The 20,749-nt window shown below is 46.8% G+C and overlaps 1 protein-coding gene across 5 annotated transcripts in view; it reads left to right on the top strand.

Annotated features, from left to right (window-relative positions):
* The window catches only part of ccdc180 (coiled-coil domain containing 180), a 185,032-nt gene that overhangs the window by 111,721 nt on the left and 52,562 nt on the right, over positions 1-20,749 (top strand). For 2 of the 5 annotated variants that reach the window (XM_085965433.1, XM_085965437.1), the window contains 4 exons: positions 9,674-9,820; positions 12,672-12,816; positions 16,508-16,624; positions 19,922-20,020. In XM_085965433.1, coding sequence (XP_085821559.1) covers positions 9,674-9,820; positions 12,672-12,816; positions 16,508-16,624; positions 19,922-20,020 — 508 coding nt within the window. The remainder of the gene's footprint in view (positions 1-9,673; positions 9,821-12,671; positions 12,817-16,507; positions 16,625-19,921; positions 20,021-20,749) is intronic. The other 3 variants (XM_085965435.1, XM_085965434.1, XM_085965436.1) reach the window with 2 other exon arrangements.

Raw genomic sequence — 20,749 nt, 5'->3', positions numbered from 1 at the left:
ATTATCCAATGATCTTTGCTGGACATTATCCAATGACCTTTGCTGGACATTATCCAATGACCTTTGCTCGACGTTATCCAATGACACTTGCTGGACATTATCCAGTGACGCTTGCTGGACATTATCCAATGACGCTTGCTGGACATTATCCAATGACGCTTCCTGGACATTATCCAATGACCCCTGCTGGACATTATCCAGTGACCCTTGCTGGACATTATCCAATGACCCTTGCTGGACATTATCCAGTGACCCTTGCTGGACATTATCCAATCACCCTTGCTGGACATTATCCAATAACCTTTGCTGGACATTATCCAATGACCTTTGCTGGACGTTATCCAGTGACCCTTGCTGGACATTATCCAGTGACCCTTGCTGGACATTATCCAATGACCTTTGCTGGACATTATCCAATGACCCCTGCTGGACATTATCCAATGACCCTTGCTGGACATTATCCAGTGACGCTTGCTGGACATTATCCAATGACGCTTGCTGGACATTATCCAATGACCCCTGCTGGACATTAACCAGTGACCCTTGCTGGACATTATCCAATGACCCTTGCTGGCCATTATCCAGTGACCCTTGCTGGACATTATCCAATCACCCTTGCTGGACATTATCCAATGACCTTTGCTGGACATTATCCAATGACCTTTGCTGGACGTTATCCAATGACCCTTGCTGGACATTATCCAGTGACCTTTGCTGGACATTACCCAATGACCTTTGCTGGACATTATCCAATGACCTTTGCTGGACATTATCCAATGACGCTTGCTGGACATTATCCAATGACCTTTGCTGGACATTATCCAATGACCTTTGCTGGACATTATCCAATGACCCTTGCTGGACATTATCCAATGACCTTTGCTGGACATTATCCAATGACCCTTGCTGGACATTATCCAATGACCTTTGCTGGACGTTATCCAATGACCCTTGCTGGACATTATCTACTGACCTTTGCTGGACATTATCCAATGACCTTTGCTGCACATTATCCAATGACCTTTGCTGGACATTATCCAGTGACCTTTGCTGGACATTATCCACTGACCTTTGCTGGACATTATCCACTGACCTTTGCTGGACATTATCCAATGACCTTTGCTGCACATTATCCAATGACCTTTGCTGGACATTATCCAGTGACCTTTGCTGGACATTATCCAATGACCTTTGCTGGACATTATCCAATGACCCTTGCTAGACATTACCCAATGACACTCACTGGATATTATCCAATGACCCTTGCTGGACATTATCCAATGAGCTTTGCTGGACATTATCCAATGACCCTTGCTGGACATTATCCAATGACCTTTGCTGGACATTATCCAATGACCTTTGCTGCACATTATCCAATGACCTTTGCTGGACATTATCCAGTGACCTTTGCTGGACATTATCCAATGACCTTTGCTGGACATTATCCAATGACCTTTGCTGGACATTATCCAATGACCATTGCTGGACGCTATCCAATGACCCTTGCTGGACATTATCCAGTGACCTTTGCTGGACATTATCCAATGACCTTTGCTGGACATTATCCAATGACCCTTGCTAGACATTATCCAATGACACTCACTGGATATTATCCAATGACCCTTGCTGGACATTATCCAATGAGCTTTGCTGGACATTATCCAATGACCCTTGCTGGACATTATCCAATGCCCCTTGCTGGACATTATCCAATGGCCTTTGCTGGACATTATCCAATGACCCTTGCTGGGCATTATCCAATGACCCTTGCTGGACATTATCCAATGACCCTTGCTGGAAATTATCCAATGACCCTTTGCTGGACATTATCCAATGACCCTTGCTGGTCATTATCCAATGACCCTTGCTGGACATTATCCAGTGACCCTTGCTGGACATTATCCAATGACCCTTGCCGGACATTATCCAGTGACCTTCCCTGGACATTATCCAATGACCCTTGCTGGACATTATCCAATGACCTTCCCTGGACATTATCCAATGACCCTTGCTGGACATTATCCAATGACCCTTGCTGGACATCATCCAATGACCCTTGCTGGACATTATCCAATGACCTTCGCTGGACATTATCCAATGACCCTTGCTGGACATTATCCAATGACCCTTGCTGGACATTATCCAATGACCCTTGCTGGACATTATCCAATGACCTTCCCTGGACATTATCCAATGACCCTTGCTGGACATTATCCAATGACCTTTGCTGGACATTATCCAGTGACCTTTGCTGGACATTCTCCAATGACCTTTGCTGGACATTATCCAATGACACTTGCTGGACATTATCCAGTGACCTTTGCTGGACATTATCCAATGACACTTGCTGGACATTATCCAGTGACCCTTGCTGGACATTATCCAATGACCCATGCTGGACATTATCCAATGACCCTTGCTGGACATTATCCAATGACCTTTGCTGGACATTATCCAATGACACTTGCTGGACATTATCCAGTGACCTTTGCTGGACATTACCCAATGACCATTGCTGGACATTATCCAATGACCTTTGCTGGACGTTATCCAATGACCCTTGCTGGTCATTATCCAGTGACCTTTGCTGGACATTACCTCATGACCTTTGCTGGACATTATCCAATGACCTTTGCTGGACATTATCCAATGACCTTTGCTGGACATTATCCAATGACGCTTGCCGGACATTATCCAGTGACCCTTGCTGGACATTATCCAGTGACCCTTGCTGGACTTTACCAGTGACCCTTGCTGGACATTATCCAATGACCTTTGCTGGACATTATCCAATGACCCCTGCTGGACATTATCCAATGACCTTTGCGGGACGCTATCCAATGACCCTTGCTGGACATTATCCAGTGACCTTTGCTGGACATTATCCAATGACCTTTGCTTGACATTATCCAATGATCTTTGCTGGACATTATCCAATGATCTTTGCTGGACATTATCCAATGACCTTTGCTGGACATTATCCAATGACCTTTGCTCGACGTTATCCAATGACCCTTGCTGGACATTATCCAGTGACCTTTGCTGGACATTTTCCAATGACCTCTGCTGGACATTATCCAATCACCCTTGCTGGACATTATCCAATGACCCTTGCTGGACATTAACCAATGACCCTTGCTGGACATTATCCAATGACACTTGCTGGACATTATCCAATGACCTTTGCTGGACATTATCCAATGACCTTTGCTGGACATTATCCAATGACCTTTGCTGGACATTATCCAATGATCCTTGCTGGACATTATCCAATGACCCTTGCTGGACATTATCCAATGACCTTTGCTGGACATTATCCAATGACCTTTGCTGGACATTATCCAATCACCCTTGCTGAACATTATGCAATGACCTTTGCTGGACATTATCCAATCACCCTTGCTGAACATTATGCAATGACCTTTGCTGGACATTATCCAATGACCCTTGCTGGACATTATCCAATGACACTTGCTGGACATTATCCAATGACCTTTGCTGGACATTATCCAATGACCTTTGCTGGACATTATCCAATGACCTTTGCTGGACATTATCCAATGTCGCTTGCTGGACATTATCCAATGACCCTTGCTGGACATTATCCAGTGACGCTTGCTGGACATTATCCAATGACGCTTGCTGGACATTATCCAATGACCCCTGCTGGACATTATCCAATGACCCCTGCTGGACATTATCCAGTGACCCTTGCTGGACATTATCCAATGACCCTTGCTGGACATTATCCAGTGACCCTTGCTGGACATTATCCAATCACCCTTGCTGGACATTATCCAATGACCTTTGCTGGACATTATCCAGTGACCCTTGCTGGACATTATCCAATCACCCTTGCTGGACATTATCCAATCACCCTTGCTGGACATTATCCAATGACCTTTGCTGGACGTTATCCAATGACCCTTGCTGGACATTATCCAGTGACCTTTGCTGGACATTACCCAATGACCTTTGCTGGACATTATCCAATGACCTTTGCTGGACATTATCCAATGACGCTTGCTGGACATTATCCAATGACCTTTGCTGGACATTATCCAATGACCTTTGCTGGACATTATCCAATGACCCTTCCTGGACATTGTCCAGTGACCCTTGCTGCACATTATCCAATGACCCTTGCTGGACATTATCCAATGACCCTTGCTGGACATTATCCAATGACACTTGCTGGACATTATCCAGTGACCTTTGCTGGACGTTATCCAATGACACTTGCTGGACATTATCCAGTGACCTTTGCTGGACATTACCCAATGACCATTGCTGGACATTATCCAATGGCCTTTGCTGGACGTTATCCAATGACCCTTGCTGGACATTATCCAGTGACCTTTGCTGGATATTACCTAATGACCTTTGCTGGACATTATCCAATGACCTTTGCTGGACATTATCCAATGACGCTTGCTGGACATTATCCAATGACCTTTGCTGGACATTATCCAATGACCTTTGCTGGACATTATCCAATGACCTTTGCTGGACATTATCCAATGACGCTTGCTGGACATTATCCAATGACCCTTGCTGGACATTATCCAGTGACCCTTGCTGGACATTATCCAGTGACCCTTGCTGGACATTATCCAATGACCTTTGCTGGACATTATCCAATGACCCCTGCTGGACATTATCCAATGACCCTTGCTGGACATTATCCAGTGACGCTTGCTGGACATTATCCAATGACGCTTGCTGGACATTATCCAATGACCCCTGCTGGACATTATCCAGTGACCCTTGCTGGACATTATCCAATGACCCTTGCTGGACATTATCCAGTGACCCTTGCTGGACATTATCCAATCACCCTTGCTGGACATTATCCAATGACCTTTGCTGGACATTATCCAATGACCTTTGCTGGACGTTATCCAGTGACCCTTGCTGGACATTATCCAGTGACCCTTGCTGGACATTATCCAATGACCTTTGCTGGACATTATCCAATGACCCCTGCTGGACATTATCCAATGACCCTTGCTGGACATTATCCAGTGACGCTTGCTGGACATTATCCAATGACGCTTGCTGGACATTATCCAATGACCCCTGCTGGACATTATCCAGTGACCCTTGCTGGACATTATCCAATGACCCTTGCTGGACATTATCCAGTGACCCTTGCTGGACATTATCCAATCACCCTTGCTGGACATTATCCAATGACCTTTGCTGGACATTATCCAATGACCTTTGCTGGACGTTATCCAATGACCCTTGCTGGACATTATCCAGTGACCTTTGCTGGACATTACCCAATGACCTTTGCTGGACATTATCCAATGACCTTTGCTGGACATTATCCAATGACGCTTGCTGGACATTATCCAATGACCTTTGCTGGACATTATCCAATGACCTTTGCTGGACATTATCCAATGGCCTTTGCTGGACATTATCCAATGACCCTTCCTGGACATTGTCCAATGACCCTTGCTGCACATTATCCAATGACCCTTGCTGGACATTATCCAATGACCCTTGCTGGACATTATCCAATGACACTTGCTCGACATTATCCAGTGACCTTTGCTGGACGTTATCCAATGACACTTGCTGGACATTATCCAGTGACCTTTGCTGGACATTACCCAATGACCATTGCTGGACATTATCCAATGGCCTTTGCTGGACGTTATCCAATGACCCTTGCTGGACATTATCCAGTGACCTTTGCTGGATATTACCTAATGACCTTTGCTGGACATTATCCAATGACCTTTGCTGGACATTATCCAATGACGCTTGCTGGACATTATCCAATGACCTTTGCTGGACATTATCCAATGACCTTTGCTGGACATTATCCAATGACCTTTGCTGGACATTATCCAATGACGCTTGCTGGACATTATCCAATGACCCTTTCTGGACATTATCCAGTGACCCTTGCTGGACATTATCCAGTGACCCTTGCTGGACATTATCCAATGACCTTTGCTGGACATTATCCAATGACCCCTGCTGGACATTATCCAATGACCCTTTGCTGGACATTATCCAATGACCCTTGCTGGTCATTATCCAATGACCCTTGCTGGACATTATCCGGGGCCCCTGCTGGACATTATCCAATGACCCTTGCTGGACATTATCCAGTGACCTTCCCTGGACATTATCCAATGACCCTTGCTGGACATTATCCAATGACCTTCCCTGGACATTATCCAATGACCCTTGCTGGACATTATCCAATGACCCTTGCTGGACATCATCCAATGACCCTTGCTGGACATTATCCAATGACCTTCACTGGACATTATCCAATGACCCTTGCTGGACATTATCCAATGACCCTTGCTGGACATTATCCAATGACCTTCCCTGGACATTATCCAATGACCCTTGCTGGACATTATCCAATGACCTTCCCTGGACATTATCCAATGACCCTTGCTGGACATTATCCAATGACCTTCCCTGGACATTACCCAATGACCCTTGCTGGACATTATCCAATGACCTTCCCTGGACATTATCCAATGACCCTTGCTGGACATTATCCAATGACCTTTGCTGGACATTATCCAGTGACCTTTGCTGGACATTATACAATGACCTTTGCTGGACATTATCCAATGACCCTTGCTGGACATTATCCAATGACACTTGCTGGACATTATCCAATGACCCTTGCTGGACATTATCCAGTGACCTTTGCTGGACATTATCCAGTGACCCTTGCTGGACATTATCCAATGACCTTTGCTGGACATTATCCAATGACACTTGCTGAACATTATCCAGTGACCTTTGCTGGACATTATCCAGTGACCTTTGCTGGACATTATCCAATGACCCTTGCTGGACATTATCCAATGACACTTGCTGGACATTATCCAGTGACCCTTGCTGGACATTATCCAATGACCTTTGCTGGACATTATCCAATGACCCTTGCTGGACATTATCCAATGACACTTGCTGGACATTATCCAGTGACCCTTGCTGGACATTATCCAATGACCTTTGCTGGACATTATCCAATGACCTTTGCTGGACATTATCCAATGACACTTGCTGGACATTATCCAGTGACCCTTGCTGGACATTATCCAGTGACCCTTGCTGGACATTATCCAATGACACTTGCTGGACATTATCCAGTGACCCTTGCTGGACATTATCCAATGACCTTTGCTGCACATTATCCAATGACCCTTGCTGGACATTATCCAATGACACTTGCTGGACATTATCCAATGACCCTTGCTGGACATTATCCAGTGACCCTTGCTGGACATTTTCCAGTGACCTTTGCTGGACATTATCCAGTGACCTTTGCTAGACATTATCCAATGGCTCTGGAAATTGCACACAATGAAAGGACACCAGTTAGGTTGAAAAGTGTAGGAGAGAAGATCACATAAATCGAGAAGTAGATAGGTGGCACTAAGCTTAGATTTTAAAAGCTTGAAGGTTGTAGGAGGAAAATTGTAATATAGGCAAACGAGACAACCAATTTGCCAACAGCAATGTCTCCCAAACAGCAATGTGATAAATGCGTAGATAATCTGTTTTTGGTGGTGCCGGTTGAGGAATTTCTGTTGGCCTGGAGAACTGGAGGGGTAAATGACTCCAGGAGAACTTGTCTGCTCCTCTTTGCATGGTGCTATGGGATCTTTTGCATCTACCGGAGGGGGCTGATGGCACCTCCAACAGTGCATTACTCCCTTAGTATTGCACTGAATTGTCAGCCTAGATTATGTGTTCATGTCTTTGGAACCCACAACCTTCTGACTCAGAGACAAGAATGTTACCACTGAGCCAAGGCTGACTTACCTGACCCTCTCCTTAGAGAAGTGCCCAGCCTCCATCCAGAGAGCACACCTGAAACCAGTGGGTGGGGAGGTGGGGGAGGGGATCACATGTGGGTATCACAGATACAGGACCATCCGCCATGATTCATTGCTCCATGGTACAACATTTCTGAGAGATTTGTCCTCGAGCACAGCACTTCTTTTGACTGTGAGCCACAACAAAACGTTAGCAAAAAACAGTAATCTGTTACACACTTTTGCAGAGTATAACGTTACAGATATTATTGGAGATCAAATAAAGATTTTTACTTGTTCTCGGATGTGGATGACAGTTCTCGCAAGGCCACATTTATCTGAGTAATTATCTGCATGAACATTCTGCGCAGTACTCCACAGTTGCGGCTACGCTTTCTTCAGCTCCGTGGGAGAAGGCCACTGGATCCATGCTAGCTATGAGGGAGAAGAGAGAGGGTTGAAAGGAAGGGGAGAGAGAGAGGATTAGAGGGCGGGGGGAAGAGAGAGAGAGAGGGAATCAGATGGGGGGAGGGAGAGAGAGGAGGGGGCAGAGAGAGAGAGGGAGCTGGAGGGGGACAGAGAGGGAATCGGAGGGGGGGGGAGAGGGAATCGGAGGGGGGAGTGAGAGAGAGGAGAGGGAGAGAGGAGGTCAGGAACTCAGGGCGGGGGGTGGGGGGGTTAAAGAGCATGGTGAGCACAGTGGGGATGGGAGAAGAACATAATCCAGGTCTAAAGTGGGGTGGAGATGACAGCGAGAGCGTGATCCAGATGGTAAGACAGATCACGTTCTTCCGACCCCGCCCCCTTTACACCCGCACCACGTTCTCGCTCTCCTTCCCCTAGACCTGGTTGATTTCTCGGAAAGCTTGGTGTGTGTGTGTGTGGCAAGTGACATCATTGGACTGGACGAAATCCGGAAGTCATGACACTGTCACTATTCATTTCATGCCCAATAAACCTGTTAACAATCCATGACCCACACACAATGCCCCATCTATGGAGCAGGGGGATGGTCAGGAACTTGTTGGGAGGAGAAGGTCATGAACCCGGGTCGGTGGGGGGGAGGAACTTGGGCAGGGGGGGGAAGGTCAGGAACTTGCGGGGGTTGGGGAGGAACCTGGGCAAGGGGAAAAGGTCAGGAACCCAGGGGTGGGGGGGTGCAAAGAAGGTCAGGAACTTGGGCAGGGGGAGAAGGTCAGGAACTTTGGGGGTGGGGGGAGGTCAAGAACTTGTTGGGGAGGGAAAAGTCAGAAACCCGTGGGTTTGAGGAAGGTTAGGAACTTATTTGCGGGGGGCAGGAACTTGTTTGGTGGGGGGAGAAGGTCTTGACCCATGAGGGTGAGCCCTGTCTGTTCTGTGTGAGCTCTATTCTGTCTGGAACAAGGCAGTCAGAATGGCTCGAATTACACTTTGCAAACTAATTGATTACTTAGGCAGGCAGGATCTAATTACACATTCCAGATAAACTGCTGGGTGTGTCTTGTCCTCCAAGGGGACCAATCAGAAATCAGGTGTTGTCTTCAAGGTGACCAATCAGAGACCTGGTGTTGGAAATAAACACGACTCACATTTATTGCCTGTTCTAATTGCCATGAGAAGGTAATGATCAGCCTTTCTGAACCACTGCAGCCTATGTGGTGATGAAGCTCCTATGATGGTGTTAGGTAGGAAATTCTAGGATCTTAACTCGGCGACAATTTAGGACCAGCAATATATGTCCAAGTCAGAATGGTGTGTGACTTGAAGGGTGATGATGTACCCATGATGTTAGTGCTCTTGTCCTTCTCAGCTGTAAAGGTCATGGCGCTGTTATGCTTTGTTTATTACTCTATAAATAGCTTCCGTTCTCATTTTCTGCTTTCTCCCAGGCTAGTTACTCTGGCAAACTCCCTTCAGAGCAAGCAGGACAACTACATGGAAGATGTCAACAAATTACTTCGCAACTTCCAGCAGATGCTGGACAAATCGCTAGGAAAGTTACAAGATAACAATGCACAGTTTATCGCATCATTCAGGTACCAATGGAAAAAGATTGAACTTGGCTTTATCAAAGACTGTAAGCTTTAGATACATCAAGGGGAATGTGTAAAATTCTTATTAATAATGGGTTCTCGTTTAGTGACTAGTGGATTAGAGTTGGAACTTTCACCTCAGGCACCTGGGTTCAAATCCACCTTAGACTACTGGGATGGCAGTCAGCTTTGTAAGGGTCCTATTTAAAATGGGTTTGGGTAATCTCTTTTGAAAGGTACTTTTGAAGTGTAGGCCGTGATTTCTCCTACTTCGGCGGGTCCGTGGCGGGCAAGGTCGGTGGCGGTTCCCTGCCCCGCTGCTGGCTCCAGCCCGCTGTCCAAAATGATTTTCTCCTGATTGGGCTTGTTAAGCCCATCTAGTGCATTTGCCAGCCAATTGAAGGAAGTGGGTCTGATGATGTCATTTGATGGCGTGTCATCAGCCAGTTTCCTTAAAGGGACCATGCACAAATTGAGTTTGACAGTTGTGCTGTCAATGTTCTATAGCATTGAGGTGATGCAAATACTGACGAGCACTGCACAGAGGTGCACGGCTGCACCCAGGCTCTCCCAGGGAGGTTCTCTTCCCTTCCCATGGGCGGATGAGACCTCCCCAGGTGACCAACGCAGCCTAGTTGCACATTGCACAGGAGGACACAAGCAAGGATGTCGTCGGGAGGACCAGGCTGCAGTGGCGCAAACCAAATTATCTCAGTAGATCACGAAACGTTAGTACAAAGCCACACTCAACCTCATCCTGCTGTGCCACTCATCACATCCCCATCACTTTGTCTTCCCTACCCTACTCCTGCACTACCTTACTCACACCAACTTACCTTGCACCTCCACCCATCCCTCTCTATCTGCATTATCACTTCCCCATCTCACTCGCCACCCCTCACACTCACCCTCATCCTAGCTCAATCATACCAACTAACAACACATAAGGGTAGGCACTTGGGTGTTTTAGCCAATGTTCATATAAAGTTTCTGTTAATTTGCTGTCAAACATTGAAACCTTTATTTTCAACACTTTGCGTTCTTGGACAGATCTGTGTGCACCTTTGGAAGTGGCTTAGTGAGTTGCAAATGGCAAGACATAATGGTATCCCCCACAGTGGTGATGAGCGTGAAAGGAATGGCTTGGGCATTGTAGGGATGCTTTATGGTGTTGGTGTGGGGTGGTGCCAACCTGGCATCAGTGAACAGCGTCAAGTGAAGTAAATCTGGCCATGGTGAGGCCATCCCTGACCTGGACAGCAATGTGGTCTGGTGCTGATGCCCTCTCTCCTGTGCAGCATCAGTTGATTGCGGAGAAGGTTGGTGTTGTTGGTGCTGCTGGTGTGCCTGGTGCTGCTGTTGTTGGGGCTGATCATGGTGGGATTCTGAGGACCAAGGTGAGATAGTTTCAAGGGCACGATGCTGATGTAATAGATGGCAGGTGAACTTGAGATGACAGAAGCGATCTGTCAGTGGTGAGAGAGGTTGTTCCAATGAGGTGACACTGGATAGAGAGTTTACTCCAAGCACTTGCAATCTGCATAAAGCTCAATCTGTCTTTCAAATGCAGTAAGCAACAGCTTATGAGCTTGGAAAGTGAACAGATGTGAGATGGGAGCTATTATTTGCAGCTGTCAAGTAATAAGATGATTCCATGGTCATACAACTCCCGACCTGCTTACCTGACGTGATTTCCGAGCTGCGTGGACCCCGTGGGCGACCTCGTAAAATGTAAAGGTGAGCTCAAAATACTTCTTAATGGGCTGTTAACAAGGTCATAATGACCTGAATTGCCTCCCCCGCTGCTGCATGTCAGGTCTGTTCAGCCCTGACAGACCCGACATCTGGGAAAGGCGCATTTTCCCACCTGACCCGCCACCGAACGCACCCTCTGACCCCCCCAAAGAATTCTCCCGAAGTCACTGTGGTAATGTATATTTTAAAAAGTGAGTTATCTAATGTGACGGATGTCACTTAATGTGAACAAATACAAAGTCATGAGATTGGGAAAGAATCATAAACAGTGGCAATATAAGCTAACTGTTAATATCCTACAAGACACAACATAGCAGAGAGATTTGAGAATACTGGTAGATAGATCAGTAGTGTGCAGTAGCAGTAAAAAGATCAAATAGGACCTTGGACTGTATAGCTAGAGGAATAGTGCAAACATCTCAGGAAATCTAATTTCCACAGTGAGCTGGTCTGGCCCCTCCTACAGTACCGTATACAGTTCTGGGGCGGTCACCGTATTATGAGAAGGACATTCAGGCATCGGAGAAGGGGCAGAGTAGGGAAACTCAATTGATGGCTGGGATTAGGCACCTAGGTTATGAGGAGAAGTTGCAGAAGTGGCCATTTAATCTCTGACGGGGAGAAAGGTTGGAGGCAGAGGGGCCCCTCTGAACAAACAGCTCAAGTATAGGATGCCATATAATCACGGAGAGCTGCAAAAAATGATTCCAGGCATTTAAGTGATGAGGAAGTTGGGCTAGTTTTCTTTGGAAAAGAGGAGACATCAAGATGATCTCTTTGAAGTGTGAAGATTGTGAAAGAGTTTTACGAAATTGATCGAGGCAAATTGTTCACTGTGCTGAATGAAACGTTCAAATGCTAGGGTACACAAGTATAAAATGTAGGAGTACGAAGGGTAACAGAGTTGTGGAATAAAGCTTTTGAGGAGGGCCTTTGAAGCGTACAATATAAGCGGGTTATGGGGCAATTAGAGAATTATTGAGTGATATCCTGAGAGGTTGGGCAGGTGGGATTAATCCATCTAAAAGGGACAGGCTTGTTGGGCCTTTTTCTTGTTCCTAAAAATTCTTATGTTGTTATGTAATGCTTTGACTTTTAGGTTATTTGCAGAAGGCGGTAACTTTTCACCGCCAGAAGTTGACATGTACCACGGGAGCGTGGAGAAAATAGCCACCAACATTGCCAAGACAGAAGGGACAATTATGGTTGATTTAGAAGTAATGGAGGCCCTGTCCTTAGAACAGGTACATACTGAATATTGAATAAGAAGTCATTACTTTCAGTTTATTTAAAATGAAAATGTCCTGAAGACATAGCAGGGGAGAAATTGAGTATAGCCCCGTTTGGGGCGCCAGCCTCGCCAGGGCGCTAAAAGTAGCTCCCCGGAAACATTCGCGCCCCCGCACCAGAAATTGAGTTGTTGCGCCCCAAAGGGAAGCGCGGCGCTACTGGAGGCGCCCCGCATCCCTCTTGGGGCGCTGCGAGTGAATATCGTGGCGCTACGTGCCGCAGCACCACACGCTGGCAGGCGGCCAACAACAAAAATGGCCGCCCCGCACCTCGCCTTTAATTTGCGCCTCCCCGGCCACAGGTAGGCCCCCCTGAACCCGTCGGACATAGCGTCCGGTGGTAAATCAGGGGGCACTGCCAAATATCGCGGCCGGGGCGCTGCGCACACCGATGACGTCATCGGCAGCGGCGCAGCGCTAACAGTTGGCGTCACCACTAACGTCCCGCGGAATTTAGCGGGAGGCATGGGTAGTGCCGCGCCCGGGCGCCAGTTGGCTTGCGACCCACTTAGCGCCCTCTTAAGCCGCTACCGGGTGGCACAACCTACTGAATTTCTCCCCCAGCTTATTATAGACTTTGGCCTAGAAATTCCCTACCTTACCGCCATGTGTTTGCGCCGCATTTTGGTGAGGTCCATAGTGCTGCCATTGCCAGCACTGGGCTCTAAAATTCAATCAGCATGCAACGCCTGATTTGATGCATGACTGCTATTTTTGATGTCGATCTCTTTAAACCACACACTGAAGAATGTGCAGTGTGTGAGGCTAGTGGTGCAGTTGGTAGGAGACGGCTTTTGAAGATGCATTCATTGACCTTGACCACTCGTCTGAGGTCATGAAACTTCTTTGGGCACTGGTGCCAGGTCCTGGGGGAGACACTGCTGCACCAAAATAATGGTGCTGCCTGCGATCTTTTTACGGGTGCGAGCAAACCTTGCCCCGCGGTGACACCGACCCCCTTTTCAGGCCTTATCGGATTTCTAGGCCAATGTCCAGACAGTTGCCAAGGCTTTAGCATGTCTTAGTGTGGATCTATATGTGAAATGGACTGAATGTTTTTATAATTTACAGCTTACAGTTGACTTCAAAAGAAGCATAGTTTAACAATTTGGCCCAACCAATATTCCTTTGCTTTGCATATCGAGGTGATAGAGCGGCCCCAAACTCATTATTTGTAGATCCTTAAGCCAAGAAAGGTAGGCAACTGGACTGGCTTTGAATTCAGCGGAAAAAGGACCGCGTATTAACTCGCTTCAACATCCAGTTTCCTGACTTTTATCACATTAATCCCCACTTGACATTTTTGCCTGGATTTTTTCCCCTCTGAAGGCACTGGCTTTTTATGGGGTACAGTTCCCCTGTTACCAACATCCCTCTAGTGCCTTGCCCAAATGGTCATCCTTTGTGCATGAGCGAGACTGAGACTGTTCTACCTTGGAGAGCATCACTGTTGAGCTCAACCCTGTCCTCACCCGAGGTGCCAGGTACGTGCACTTTCTACTAGGTTCCATATGCATGAGGTGCAGAGTCTCTTCTGACATTGGCGTGTTGCCTTTCACCTCATGCATGCTGAACCTGACCGGGAGTGCCAGACACTGACAGCGGATGCCTGAAGTGTTCCATGCCCAGGACTAAAATTTCTCACCTCGGTGAGCACGGATTTCACCCAATGAAAGTTTAAAAAAAGAATTCAAAATAGTCTTTTACCTGCCAAATATGAATGTTAACGTGCTGGGATAGAATTCAACTTTCGGGTGACTGACTGACAGAGAGTGCCACCGGCCAGCTGGGTGCTTGGAGTGAGGGGGGCCGGAGCCATTTCGAGGCCTGGACCCCATTTAAAGAGAACCGGCGAGCTGCCCGACCGAAATAGGCGTCCTAATGCAGCTCGCCGGATTCGGACTGGTGTAATATCGGGTGGGCTCTGGTAGAAAAGTAAAACTTGGGAGTGAGGGAGGGGGGGTGGGTGCAGCAGCGCCTCGGATTGTTTTTTTGGGACCCAGAGGAGCGCTCCTGGTCCTCTTGGCCCCACACAAAATAATTGAAATCTTACCTTTTTATTTTTGATTCTCTTGGGCTGTGCCGCCAGTAAACTGATCGGCCTGCATGCAAAATGGCGGTTGGGGTCCTATGCACACCACAGGACCTTGATTTGCTTATTAAAGGGCGCTATTGCCCGCAACAGGTGGGCTCTCCAGCCGCCCAGTGGTAGGTCTCTTTAAAATGGCGGCAGCTGGAGCGTCGGCGCTAACAGGGTGGTAATTTCATCCCATTTTGAGCCCATTAGTGCCTCGTTAACACCAATGTGGCTGGAGGGTGTTGCACGGAGCAGTCCCGTGCAATAAGCTTTTAAGCAGGTTCACGGACTCCCAGGCCGCCTGCCTTTTCTGTGGCCTAGTGGAGCCCGTTTTCCATATTTACGCTGAATGTGAGAGGTTGCAGCCCCTCTCTCACTATTTGAAGGGGCTGCTCCTCGATTTTTGGCTGCACCTCAGTCCCACGCTCCTGATCTTTGGTCACCCGGTGCGGAGGGGAGCGGGCAGATCGGAGGACCTCCTCGTAGGACTGCTCCTGGGCCTGGCGAAAATAGCCATCAACAGGTCCAGGCAGCGGGCGGTCGAGGGGATCGTTTGGCCCGATTGCCTGCCTCTCTTCCGCGGCTATGTTAGCGCCCGGGTGGCCCTGGAGATGGAGCACGCGATGTCCGCCGGCACACTTGAGGCCTTCCGCGACCGGTGGGCGCCGCGGGGACTGGAGTGCATCATCACCCCGGCCAACGCAATTTTAATTTAATTTAAGTTTTATTTAAAGTTTTATTAAGTTACAGTTGATTTGTTTAACCACCCAATCAAAAGAGTAACACCAATGTGGCCAAGTTAAAATCAGCCTGTTAACTGTTTAATATATTGATATATGCTTCCAAACAAAAAATGCTTCCATAAAAACAGTTTTGTCAAAAAATATTAAATGAAGACTATATCCATGTTTCTGCTGGGCTGCATGAGTATTTTTTGAAATAGACAGATCTGCATCAGTGGTGGTAAGTATTGTTTCGCATATCCACCCCTCCCTTTTCACTCATTGAAGACATATTGGAGAAACTGAACTGCAAGCTTGCACTGAAAAAGAAAACACGGCCACCGGAAATCCGAAATAAAGACATAAAATGTTGAAAATGCACACAGCAGGTCAAGTCATCATCTTACTGTGAGAGATGAGATCCTGCATCAGAACTGGAAGGAAATGTGGCTATGTAAATGGGTTTTAAGCAAATATACAGTCACAAACAAGAAAGGAAGGGGACAGATTGATGGTGAACTGGACAAATAAAAATCACAACAAAGAGAGGAACAGACTTCTTCAAGGCTGGCTTATCTGGAAGGGAAGTCAATCAAACAATAGTGATAGAAGGAAAAATGGCACATGCTGGAAATGCACCATAGGCCTGTCAGCGTCTAAAAGAGAAAGGTGGGCTTGCATTTCTGGTGGGACTTTTAACCAATACATCTGCAAACTTCCTTTTAAAACATTAGCTAAGGATGGGTCTATTTTATTCTTATGCACCCGCAGATTATTGACTTAACCTAGGAATTGTGAATCACAGCATGTTATTGAATGTGGCACTTTTATTTATTCTTTCAAAAAGTCTACTGGTGTGATCAAAGAGGTTGAAGACAAATTTATGCGTTACACATTGGATTTGATGTTCATTGAGAAAATTAAACGATTTCTGACAAACACTCAAGCAAGAATCAAAAGTGAGGTAAGAGAAGCTTTTCGAAGTCAATGGGCCGGTTAAGTGGGGACCTTGTGAAAAATGAGTGTAAACAGTCTTCCTGTCCCAGCAAATTTTACTTGAGCAATGCAGAAAGAAAAAGATATCAACAGCTTCCCTGCTTGCTTGGTGAGCAGTGCAGACTAGGACGAACCCACGTTTGATCCCTGGTCTGTGCTGAGTTAGTGGTAACTTTGGGGGAGCTACAAATGCTCCTGGGGCTAGGGGGAGAAAAGACCAGTTAAAGGTTACAGTTTCTAACAGCTCTCCCACTAGAAAGTGCACTGGTGAAGACAGATGCCTTTAGTGAAATCCTGGTCTTCAAAGGGTTTGAAGACCAGGACCTCAAACCCGGCACTAAGCTCATGGTCTACAGGGCAGCAGTGATACCTGCCCTGCTGTATGCCTCAGAGACATGGACCATGTACAGCAGGCACCTCAAAGCACTGGAGAGGTACCACCAACGCTGCCTCCGCAAGATCCTGCAAATCCACTGGCAGGATAGGCGCACCAACGTCAGTGTTCTTGCTCAGGCCAACATCCCCAGCATCGAAGCTCTGACCACGCTCAATCAGCTCCGATGGACGGGTCACGTTGTCCACATGCCCGATACGAGACTCCCAAAACAAGCGCTCTACTCGGAGCTCTGGCACGGCAAGAGAGCCCCAGGTGGGCAGAGGAAACACTTCAAGGACACCCTCAAAGCATCCTTGAAAAAGTGCAACATCCCCACCGACACCTGGGAATCTCTGGCCCAAGACTGCACAAAGTGGAGGAGAAGCATCCGGGAAGGCGCCGAACACCTCGAGTCTCTTCGCCGGGAGCAAGCGGAAGCCAAGCGCAAGCAGCGCACGTCAACCCAAGCACCCCACCCACCCGCCCCTTCAACCACTGTCTGCCCCACCTGTGACAGAGACTGTAGGTCCCGCATTGGACTAATCAGCCACCTGCGAACTCATTTTTAATGTGGAAGCAAGTCATCCTCGGTTCCGAGGGACTGCCTAAGACTGCCTAAGAAGAAGTTAGTGAAATCATAAACCTCTTCTTTTAAAACGTTTTCACGATTTGGCTAGAAATGCCAAACACAGGAAATCTCCCTGCTGTATTTAAATGCTATTAATACATATGGGGAGAATTTTAACTCTTTCCAGTGTGCCGGAATGGAGCGGTCGAGCAGATAAAATGGAGTGGCTCCATTTCCCACTCCGTTCCCGGCGATCTCCCATTTTAACACTGAGGCGCCCGCCGTATTCAGGCGGCAGCCTCCTGCGTAAATGCTAATCGGGGGGTCCCATGACGTCAATAGGACCCTGATGGCATTTTAACCGGGGCCTGCGCAGAAAAGGCTTTCCTGCTAGGCTGAGGCAGGTCGGCAGCTGGTGGGAAGGATGAAGGAGCCCTCCAGGTAAGTGAAAAAGTTTCCTTTGTGGGACCTGCCTCCAGGACCCACAGAGAAAGTTGCAGCTGCCCCTGTCTGGGAATCCTCCCACCTTCCCATCACAAGACCCTCCCGAATCCCCCTCCCCACCACTTACCTGGAAGCCAGTGGTCAGCCAAGGGCCGTCTGATCTTTACCTGCCAGCAGCTGCTCTGCTCCCTCTTCCTGCCCCTCACCCAATAAAAAGTAGGAAGTGGTAGTAGTACTTAAATGAGGCCTGAGGTGAAATACACCAAACCTGAAACTTTGGTCAGGGAGTGTGTTGTGCACTCATCCTGCCCCCGCCCATCCGATGGGTTAAAATCGACCCCATAATGATCAAAAGAAATCTTCTTCCCCAAATGTCCACAGACTGAAAAATGCCATCTGGAATTTTCCAAAATTCAGCATGATGGATAGCACTGAAGATGCAACACAGGAATTTTTTAATTCAATGTTTATAACTAGTCAATTGTCTGCTGTGTTGCCCACCATTGGCTCATCGATATATAATTTATTATACACAAGATGGTGATGGAGTTGGGAAAGAGATTTCAGAAAGTCACTCCACAGAACCACCTACTGGCTAGAGCCTGCAATAGCATTGTCACAGGCAACTGTTTACATACAGGGCCTACGTTCTAAATGTTTGCGTAGGCACTTTCAATATTAAATGCTGAGAGAAACACGTGACAACAAGAAGTTGGAAAGAGAGTGTGTGACTTTAAACGGCATATAGATATTGGCAGAGTGCTAGAGCAAGAATATTAGTGATTCTGGATTTGATATGCATTGTAATTAATAGCAGTACAGGTTAAAAGAGGTAAATTTCACAATTTAGTGCTCAATGGGAGCACGAGTTGGGCCCAGAGATCAGCACGCCCGATCTGCATTTCGCATGATTTTCCAGCCATTACCATTAAAAGAAGTTCTGTGTCATATAGGGCCGGAATTTGCGGTCGGAGGGGCACCTCTGGAGTATGCCCCCGACTCCGATTTAAAAAAAAAAAAAAAAATCCGCGCTTGCCTTCAGACTCCCGGGCTTCGGAGACTTCGGCTCCTGGGCCTGCGTAAAGGCCCACAGACCCCAGGGCCACAGGCGGTCCGCAAGCGTCCCTGGGATGACATGGGCCAGGTCATCCAATCAGAAAGGAGGATTCCTCATATGCTTCTGGGGATTCCATTTACGAACGGAATCTCATTAGCATATGAGGAATCCCCAAATAATGAAATAATTTATACAACTGGAATAAAAATAAATGTTCCCATTTTCAAATTTAAATAAAAGTCCCTTCAATAAAGCATTTACAATGAAAAATAAAAAAATTTGAAAAATAATTTTAAATATTTTAATCCAGACCAAAATTTACATCAACTAATTTTAAATGAGCATGATTTTTATTTTTTAATTTTTCATTTAAGATTTATATTAACCCTTACGCTGGTGAAAGCAGGCCCTACGGTGTCAAATTGTTTGTCTTGTAATACTCCTGTGAAGTGTTAAAGGCGTTTTATAACTAACTACAAGTTGTTGTTGTTGTAAGGGTTTCGTAGGCATTTGCTGGTCAGTAGTTGGGCAAATAGCCCAACTCTGTGCCAGCGAAAGTGACCTTTGAGGCATTGCAGTAGATTTGTCAAGGCAAACCTTGATCGATCGCAAGTTCCGGGTTTTCGTGCCTGCGCAGCGCCTGCGGAAACCCGGAACTTGCAGGGCCTTTTATGAGGCTTACGGCGGCATATGCTGAGCGTACGCAGTCATCGGCACCGCAAAATCCGGGCCATCAAATCTACTCTGATGACCTTTATGGGGTCATTGTGAGAAAACGCCTTCTTTATTTTTATTTTAAATTAGTATGACTACATTGCAGGTGGCCACCAGCAACTACAACATGCTAACTATATCTTCCCATCTTGAGCAGTTTGCAAAGAAAATAGATGCATGTGCCCAGCCCAACCTGGACAAAGAGGTCAGTTGTATTTCTATTGGATTAGTTCTTCTTTTGCAAAGCTTTACTCCATAAGACCAACATGTGATTTTGTTCCACCTTGTACTGATGATTGTTTTCCCTTACATCACCACCAATGGCTACATCTTCCTTGATCACCTGGAATCGTACCTCCGCCACTTCTCATAGACACTGCTAAGGCCTTAGAAGGATGTCCCAAGACCGTTTTACACTTTGTGCATTTCCGATGCGGTTGCAGGAGAGCAACCTTCCTACACCGCTGTCCCTTTTTACATTTACTGTGGGGAGCTGGTCTCTGTAACATTGCTTTGCTGTACAATACGGAGTGCAAATCCACGGGACCAGATCCCTGTACTTAGTTTGCTGAAACCTTCTGTCTTAATCCAGCAGCACATTCATAAACCCACACGGGTCACAAAGCTGTCTGTTGCTCGGGTCATTTATACTCTAGTGTGCTGCCAGCTGAGGCAGAATCGGGCATCTGTTGTTGGTTGCATTCCTGTAATGTAAAAGCACTTATACTAATCTGTTTTTTTTTTTTTAAATCTTTTTTTCTATCTACCCCTTTTTTTAATCTATTTCCTATAATCACTTTCTTGCCTCCTGTGAGCTCCAGGCTTTTGTAACTAAAGTTTGGCAACACCTAATCACTACTCAACATTTCTCCTGTGCGTTCTGCCATTTGTGATGTCCTGCATTAGTGAGGTTTCTCAATTTAAAAAATATCCT

The sequence above is a fragment of the Somniosus microcephalus genome, chromosome 23 (assembly GCF_052327205.1).
Source record: "Somniosus microcephalus isolate GS21.2 chromosome 23, FLI_Smic_1.0, whole genome shotgun sequence".
Classification (NCBI taxonomy): Eukaryota; Metazoa; Chordata; class Chondrichthyes; order Squaliformes; family Somniosidae; genus Somniosus; species Somniosus microcephalus.
Note: the sequence above shows the minus strand (reverse complement) of the source record. Positions and strands in the feature narration are given on the sequence as shown.